Source organism: Osmerus eperlanus, unplaced genomic scaffold (genome assembly GCF_963692335.1).
Source record: "Osmerus eperlanus unplaced genomic scaffold, fOsmEpe2.1 SCAFFOLD_339, whole genome shotgun sequence".
NCBI lineage: Eukaryota > Metazoa > Chordata > Actinopteri > Osmeriformes > Osmeridae > Osmerus > Osmerus eperlanus.
Genome location: NW_026911419.1, coordinates 20640 through 29943, shown reverse-complemented (window position 1 = coordinate 29943; position 9304 = coordinate 20640). Strand labels below are relative to the sequence as shown.

General features: G+C 43.4%; 1 protein-coding gene across 1 annotated transcript; it reads left to right on the top strand.

The window, feature by feature from the left end:
- The first annotated feature begins 5940 nt into the window (after nucleotides 1–5940).
- On the top strand, nucleotides 5941–8938 carry LOC134016063 (CB1 cannabinoid receptor-interacting protein 1-like). Its single transcript, XM_062455479.1, has 3 exons — nucleotides 5941–6119; nucleotides 6927–7071; nucleotides 8774–8938. Exons 1-3 carry the CDS (start codon nucleotides 5941–5943, stop codon nucleotides 8936–8938), a joined length of 489 nt encoding a protein of 162 aa, XP_062311463.1.
- The last annotated feature ends 366 nt before the right edge of the window (nucleotides 8939–9304 follow it).

Below are 9304 nucleotides of genomic sequence, written 5' to 3'. Positions count from 1 at the left end.
TGGGACATCCACGGGCCTGAATGCCATCCATCCATCCATTCATCCATTATCTGAACCCGCTTATCCTGAACAGGGTTGCAGGGGGGCTGGAGCCTATCCCAGCATACATTGGGCGAAAGGCAGGAATACACCCTGGACAGTTCGCCAGTCCACACACCATTCACTCACACACTCATACCCACGGGCAATTTAGACTCCCCAATCAGCCTAACCTGCATGTCTTTGGACTGTGGGAGGAAACCGGAGTACCCGGAGGAAACCCACGCAGACACGGGGAGAACATGCAAACTCCGCACAGAGAGGGCCCGGCCGACGGGGATTCGAACCCAGGACCTCTTTGCTGTGAGTCGGCAGCGCTACCCACTGCACCATCCATGGAATTCGATGGGCCTGAGTTCCCACGGGGAATGTCCTTTACCATCTTTCTGCCGAAATCCTGGCACGGGCTGGTGAGCGTGGCCCCCTTCAGCGGGATCATGCCCTTGGGAGTGCTGTCCGTCATCTTGGCGTAGAACTCCACCCCATCGTCCGAGAGCACCACCCACACCACCTTCCACGAGTTCAGCAAGCTGCGCTGCGCGGACGGGAAGAGGAAACCGGGGTCAGAAACGGGAACCGCAGGGACAGCAAGGCAAGGATCGGCGGTCACGAAAGGGCGGTGCAGCACTCTGAAGTCTAGCCACAATCCGCTGCGTGATATATAGTGCCGCGGGACGAAATGCGGTTCATTTGCTTGGTGTCACAGCAATCGTCCTCAAAATGTCCTCCGGCAAAATAAAGTTGCGTCGGACTACAGTTCCCACAATGCAAATGCCACACAGAATCGCACCACTAAAGATGTCGTGGTCGGCGGGGCCTATCGGAGGCGGCTGGTCACTTCTTTTGAAGGAAAAATTGGACTGCCAGATCATGCACTGTCTTTAATGTGTGGGAGACAGTTGATATCACAAGGCCATGTTGCAACCCAAGGTCATGTTGCAACCCCAAGTGTCATGACCCAAAACGTTACCCTTGGAAGTGTGCCACTGCAGAGATCCCTCTATGTCACATAATTTCCTCTATTATTACACACTGGTCACACCTGAATGCGTTTTAGATCTTTAGAGAAAATGTTACATTAGACAACCTTAAAACACGTGTTTTTAATTACTATTTCATTTATTTAATGAACAAAAGGTTATCAAACACACACATCGCCGCTGTTAAAATGTAATTGCCTGAGGCTATACTGTACCTGCTGTTTAGCTGGTTACACAACCTTTAGCAGCAATAACTGCAAGCAAACATTCCTCTAATTTGATATCAATCTTTCACATCACTGTGGAAGAATTGTAACCGACTCTTCTTTGAAGAACTGCTTCAATTTACACAAATTGGTCAGTTTTTTGAGCATGGTTTCAGGTCCGGCCACAGCATCTCTCCTGGGTTCAGGTCAGGACTTTGACGAGGCCATATACGGTGCATAACATAGGGATCTGGGCCATTGTGTGATGCTGTGGTGGTTTGTCCTCCAGCGAAGTGATCTGATGGATTTATTCGCAGAGCGAAAAATGAGTGGAATGGAGTTTGAATGCCCAGAAGTCACAAAATGGAGGTATTTTAGATTTTTCCTCACTCATAGATTTTTCACATTCCAAACCTGAACAGGACATTCAGTGCACATAGCGCGCGTGCTAACGCCAGAGAAAGACACGCACGCAGACACAGAGCGAGGCAGTATGAACGAGCGTGACAGGAACTCTGTTCGTAAGGGCCCTCTCAGCACTGAGGTTCATAAGGGCCCGCTCAGCCCTGAGGTTGGGGACCACAGGCCTGTGTCATACTGTGTGTGCTATTGTGACAAGGCCATAGCTTGTGGCTTTAAGATCAGCACATGAAATACAACAGGAGGCCAATTACACTGAAGTGTGATACATGCTGTCTAACACAGGCAGCACATGTTTAGTTTACACGTTTATTGTTACAGTCAGTGAATAATAATAATAATAATAATAATAATAATAATACTTTTAACAAAAGCGACTATGTGCATATTAATGCACATTAATCAACATTACTTTAAATATGCCAGGGTCCCCAATCAATTTTAGAGGGTAACAACCATTCTAATCAGTCCATGCATAATTCTCTTTAACTCTCCCTCTGGTTCTGTTTTACTTTTTCCATTTCATCTGATTAATAATTCAGAAGCTAGGCATATTTTTACTCAATTATAGGTGTGCTTCATAATGATACACAAAATAACTGTAATCAGAGAAATTGTTTTTTTAATAGTCACTGCTAGTCTTCCTAGCATCACTCTTCAACCAAATATGGGAAAATGCCTGTATAAAGAAATCTTTTCATACATTTAACTACAGCTCAGTTTAATGTATTCTGAACACATTTTTTACGCCAGTTACAAATGAATTCCTTTCACTTCAGGACTTGTTTGCCGCGTGTCTGGATGCGTTCGCCTGGGGGAAACTACGTTTCCCATCCTACCTTTTTAACCAGGTACCCGGCTCGGATCTGCTTGGGCTCCATGAGTGCGTTCGCTCCGGGAGAGACAGCCGCTTCAGACGGAGACCGCTGACACACCGAGCCCTTTAGCTGGACCCGCCCCAACACCCCACCTCCCCCGCTCTCCGCCTCTTGCTTCCTGCCACAGAGAGTTCCTCTATTAACAGTGTCAAAAGACGAGGCGAAATCTCTTTTTCCGGTTTCCTACGCAGCGAGACCGCTACACAGAGAGGCCCCTAGTCCTGCAGAAACTTTTCTCCTTCTCTCACTCTCACTCAAAACCAACACGAAGCCCTCAAACCTCAGCGTTCCGAACGCAACACTACCGCCGGTTTTTTGGAATGTGAGCACATGCCTAGGAATGATCTGTCTCTTTGAGACGGAATAAGAGATTATGCAGAGGAGTGAGATCCTACAGAACACAAAACCAGGAAGACACTTTGTACTAACCTCATCTTTATATAGACTTAAAGAGGAACGCCCTTCGTTTGGTAATCAAGCAAGTTATCGTTATTATGTTGACATTGGTTTATGTCTTTGCATTTACTTTAACCATCATACCTGTGCCTTTGGGTTGCATAGCCGAGAAACAAATGTATTTTGTATATGGTTTGTCAGGTACAGGACATATTTTTGTCTTGCATTTCTCTATGCCCAGCGAACTCCATCTGCTGTCAATTAATTACTATTACAAACACTGAAAGACAAAACAACAAAAACTACATATGTGTATAGCAATGTTGTAAATTGCTTACCAAATTAAGATTGCAATATGATTCAAACGTGCTGCAAACATAGTTCATTTGATAAATGAATTTGACCAGTCAGCCTGGACAAAGCTTGGTTATGACCCTGAGAAATGAGGTGTCTATTTCGATAGCACGGGGCGCTTGCGATAATCATTTAAAATAAGGTATGAAGAAAGAGCTCAGGGCGGGAAAAGTACAGCTGACTGCTTCAGCGATGTCGAAATCCTCCATGAGCCAATGAGAACAGCTCGTCATAAAAACAACGGCCTTTCCTGGTGCTGGCCTACGGTATGTCAGCGGTACACAGGGCTTCCTCAGAACAATAGTTATGTTTTCTGTTCTTGTTTCGTCGTGCCCTGCGTGGTCACATTGCTTATGTTTATGCTGGTAAATAATCCAGCTATGCCAGCTTCACCAGTTTATAAATTGAGTTGGTCAAGATGGTCATAAACTGGTCTGGCTTTACTCTGTGCAGTTATCCTGTTAACTCAGTAATCCTGCTTTGTGGGTTTTACTCAGTGTAGTTATCCAGCTAACTCAGTAATCCTACTTTGTGATTTTTACTCAGTGCAGTTATCCAGCTAACTCAATAATCCTGCTTCGTGGGGTTTACTCAGCGCAGTTATCCAGATAACTCAGTAATCCTGCTTTGTGGAACAGGGCCCAGGTTCTGGGACTTGATCCCAGGTCCTCTGAACTGCACGGTGTCTGCTGGTTTTTTGATGCGTTCCAGCACTGAAGTGCTTAATTTAAGTAATTAACTGGCTAAAGAGTGCACACTTTGGTTCTGAATTGGCTGCTGGTGGACAGTGAACCACGAAGAGCTGCTGAGATTGAAGTGTGAGTACCCTGGTTTAACACATTCAGATGAACACACACTCGACTAACCCAAATACAACCACTAAAGGCAAAGCCGTTCATTTTACGTCAGGTCTTGATTTCTGTGTGTGAAATATGGAACGCTCTTTTTTTCTTTTTCTTTACTGTGGGAACAGCGCCCTCTGCTGCTGAAATAAAGCCCTTTTTGCAAGCGAACTGAAACCGCATCTACTGGGTTTAAACATCACATTACAGTTATTTAGTCACTGTAATCAACTGTAAAGTGACTTGTTGATGAGACTAAGCAGGGGTCTTGATGTAGTGTAGAATGATGTAGTTTCGCCGTTGAAATTTAACGAGTGTTATTTCTGGTAGCCAATTATTATTATGATTTTTTGTCAGCTAAATGGCAAGTGAGTAAGATACCAAAGAGGAGTCCTAGCAATGGATGAAACAAATCAGAATGACTTCATTCAGCACCACAGTTTATTTAGTTAATACGAAATATTTATATATATATGGGCAAAATGGGAAAGCGCGCCACACGTGCCTGCTGCTAGGGTTCTTATATATATATATTTATTTCTGTAGCCTATTGTTTCAGTGTATTGAATATAACTTTAGCTTGAAGCGAAACGAAAGCGAAGAGCACAAACCAAAAACCTCGATCAAACAGCTGCAGATCATGTATCATGCAGCTCTGTGTGAAATGTTCTGCATAATTGAGCATTTTACTTGGACAAATGACTTAAAAACTAGAAATCACTCAATGTTGCACAATGCTTTCTTTTATTTTTGAGTGGAGGAAGTCTAGAGCGTTGGCGCCCTCTTGTGGCTACAATGTAGTTCTCCGTCAGCCAGCAATTGTGCAGTCTTCAGTTCATATAAGCAATTTACACACAGTAGCTCAAAATCACACTCTAAGAGTGCAATATTTTCGATATAATGTTATTAAATAATTGGTTCAAGTTATATTATCCTGACATACTATGATATATAGGCCTACGACATGTATATTCATCTTGCCCGCTCTTTCAAACGACACATTAACAAGCCACTTGTTTTATCTGTTAAAAGTTGGGTCTTGGGACTTCCTTTTTTGGGTATTGCTCTTCCTCCATACTTCCGATCGGCCCACCGCAATCTGTAAGTATAAATAAATCGATACCTGGTTTTGTAAAGGTTGCCTACTGAACTTCAGCACTATGGACAGAGCCATTAAACCATGAAGCTCCACCGGGGATTTACGAGGTCACTGTCGAAAAAGTGTTCTTAAAGCGGTGCTCACACATGCTTAATCAAATGGTGTATTATGCTATAAAACACGCTATGTTTACATATTTTAAACAGAATACATGTAGGCTATATGGGTTTAAGTTAATTTATTTTGCAACTATATTTCGGCACGCTATGATATAGCCTACCTATTATAGTATACAGCAGGCGCTCATCGTCGGAAAATCAGATCAGTGCATACGGGTAAGAACATAAGCCAAGGCAACCTAGGCAACACAACGCGATATTTCTCAAAACATTTTGAAGCCAATCGTTTGCGAGCTATAATATCGCTTGTACGTGGATTAGTACTTCAGCCCTTCATGTATTTGTCATTTTATGTCGGTGCATAGAAGATTGTGACAGACGAGCATGAGAGGATTATCTCCATATCCGTGAGGGATTGTGGGCTGGGAGGTGCAATTTTTGCTGTGACTTTGTCTGTGATGTGTTTTTCAAGTTATATCTGGCGGAGGCACGTCACAACATCCTTCCTATTGTTATTATTATTGGAAATTCACTCTCGCTGACACCACCTGGCTCTTCGGAATAGGGAGAAAAACGGTCGACGGCGAGACTTCCTCTTCAATGAATAATGGGCGACGTTCCACAACTGATAAAAATCGGAATTTCTTTGAAAATCCAACCCAGCAACGGTCCGGTATTTTTCAAAGTGGACGGGTCGAGGTTCGGTCAGAACAGGACGATAAAACTGCTGACGGGATCAAAGTACCACATTGAAGTAGTCGTCAAACCAGGGGCTGTTGAGGCCACGTAAGTAGGCTACCTAATCCATCGCGAACTGAAAGATGACCACACGTCAAAATGACCACATGTAGCTGTAGCAAATGTTTTTTCCCCCCCCGTTGTGTATATTGCATTGTGCATTTTGCCTGTGCGGATTTAGCTCATTTCACCCATAGCCTACACAGTCACCCATTGTTGAATTACTCTCGACACCTCTGACCTCTATTTAACAACATATTATTGTACAAAAAAGAGAGTTTAGGATACCGATTTATGTAGCCTACATGCATTTGTCTCTCAACAAGTTGTCTCTCAGTAAGTTAGGCTATAGCCAAACAAAAAGGTTGTGCTGTCTGCCCCCGTGGTGAAATAATTTAAGGATATATAAGCCTATTCCCTTGCACAGTTCCACAATCAAGCGGAACAATTACATAATGGAGGTAAACGTTTGCAATTAAGCTTACAGAAAAGTCGGTCTGATTGAGTGCATGATGCATTTTGGACTCGGTGCATGTAACTGGCTGGACGTGTTTGTTATTTGTGCCGTTGGCAACGTTTTAAACTAAACAAGGGAGGGAGCTAAGGGTTGACAGACGGAGCTGCCAGATTGTCCAGACTCACTGCATCTCTGATCCTGCGCGGTAGATACGTCTGTTGTCATTTACGTCGTGGGTGTGTTTGGAATTGCCACAATGTCCCGTTTTACAATCTAAAACAACCAGACAGCAATACACAAAGACGATGGACTATTTTAGCATATTTACGAGCATGCGTAATTGCGCACAGCGACAACTTCACATCTGACCAATATATCGTTATAAATGTGATTCACAGCACGATGACAATTGGCGGAGTGAACTTCCCGTTGGAGCAGCAGTCCAAAGACCCCCAATCCGTGGTTTACAGTGGACTTTATAACACAGAGGGAGTCGTGCACACCAAAAGCGGGGAAAGGCAACCTGTTCAAGTCACTATCCAGGTAACGGCGCTGATTCGTTGAACTATTTAACTCTAAAGTTTACACTCTCGTCTCCCCTGTTTTATATTTAGAATTACTGCATTTAGGTAAACATTATCGAAGGACATCAGCACTAAAAAACAGACTTGTGGCATGACATTTCCACCCTTCACCTTCAGGTTTTAGTGGTCAATTATTCGCCACCAAAAGTGTACGTTCAGTACTGCCCAAGGCCCAATATACACTGATAATGAAGCAGCTCATTCTTAGTATACTATTAAACATTTAATACTAAATATTTAAGTACCGTACACCACCTACAGTGTAAGATTCAGTATTTACAGTAAACAACAAACATGTCTCTAAACTCACATCTCTCAAAATGACATTTAAGCACAGCTTATTCAAGTTTATTCCATTTAAAAAACAACAACAACATGATGGGACAGAGTTAGCATTTTATATTTGCTCCCATCTAGTTGCATTTTTCATACACTACATAAGCAGGAAATAATGTCTAGGAAATCACTACTGTATGCAAATAGGAGAATACGGAAATGCAAAACCAAAGATAACATCAACGTCAATAAGCAGGTCGCATATCATATAACATGTTGACAAATATTGTTGAGAAATATTGGGTAACACTTCATTTGAACCTCTCGCCATAAGGCTGACATAGCACTGTCATACACGTGACATAACAGCTGTCACAAGATGGCATAACAGACGATGTCAGTTGATGTCAAATCAAATAAAGTTTATGTTATGACAATGTTACTGTCACAATGTACCGATGAAAGGCCGTTTTAAGGCTTTTGACATAAGCTGTCATCACCTGTTACGCCATCTTGTGACAGCAGTTTCAGTATGTCATGTGTATGACAGTGTTCAAATAAAGGTCTCCTCTAAATGTGTCTGCAAATGTGGTCGTTTTCCCTTGTTCCTGTCACCCTAGGTCTGCTTTTGTGGGGGTCGGTGTGTTTGATGAAAAAACCTTTGTGAAATGCTCTACATTAATAATTTAGATTTGATTTTCATTTTAAACTGCTTATTTTCATTTTTAAACGCTATGGTATACAAACTCACTGTGGGATTGAAACATTGTCTGTACTAAAGGTGTGTAAGGGGTGTATCAGTGCGTGGCTTCCTTCTATTTTCATTTATCCGCTTTTCAGCCCAGCGCCTTACGTGTAATTATAATATGTTATTTAGCTGATCAAAAGCAACATACAGTTCATTACTCAAACCAGGGGGCAATGCAGGATCCCCCTGGATCAATGTGAGGTTAAGGGTCAAGAACCCAACAGCTGTGCGGATCTTATACTGGATACGCCAGGGGCTTGTAGTGTATCGGTTAAGGTACATGACTGGGATCCTCAAGGTTGGCGGTTCGATCCCCGGTGTAGCCACAATAAGATCCGCACAGACGTTGGGCCCTTAACCCTGCATTGCTCCAGGGGAGGATTGTCTCCTGTCTAATCAACTGTACGTCACTCTGGATAAGAGTGTCAGCCAAATGCCAGTAATGTAATGTAATGTAATGTAGTGGCTTTAACCACCAACCTTCTAGGTCCCAGTCATGTACCTTAGCCACAAGGCTATGGGCAGCTCACATAATCCCACATTTAGCTGGATGCGCGTATAATCTCGGTCTCTCATACTCTCGCTGTGACACGAACGGGAGAGCTACAGCTGACGTCTGTGACCGTGTTTTAATCAGTTCACAGCAGCAGGGCTCTTTGAGACCGTCTGGCAGGTGAAATACTACAACTACCACAAGAGGGACCACTGCCAGTGGGGGAACAGCTTCTCCAGCATCGAGTACGAGTGCAAACCCAACGAGACCAGGAGTCTGATGTGGATCAACAAGGAGATGTTCGTCTGAGGGGATCCTCACAGCGCGGAGCCAACACGGATTACTGACCACGTCAGAGGACTTTTATATCTGCCAGAACCAAGCCTTGTCGTAGGGCTGGGAATATCAGAACTATTTATTCCTTTTCCACCCCTCTTTAGTGCAAGGCCTGCGTCAAATTTGTAACTTTTTTTAACATTTCGGATTTAAATACTTTTCCGCACTTTATTGAGCTTTTCTGGTGTACTGAAACCTATGAAGTGAAGAAAAAGTGCAACCCTTACCTTCTGGTCCTCTCGATTGACTCAGTTGCACCAGGCAAGTTCAATCGAGCGCAGAAAAGTATTTGACCCTGGTCTGGTGCGTAGTTCCCACGTTTGAGTGTGTCAGTTAGTT

Bases quoted from the DNA above. Each gene is read 5' to 3' on its own strand.
- LOC134016063 (XM_062455479.1), top strand. From the start codon at position 5,941: ATGGGCGACGTTCCACAACTGATAAAAATCGGAATTTCTTTGAAAATC. The intron at 6,120-6,926 runs GTAAGTAGGCTA...TGTGATTCACAG, and splicing joins CCAGGGGCTGTTGAGGCCAC to CACGATGACAATTGGCGGAG. The intron at 7,072-8,773 runs GTAACGGCGCTG...TGTTTTAATCAG, and splicing joins CTGTTCAAGTCACTATCCAG to TTCACAGCAGCAGGGCTCTT.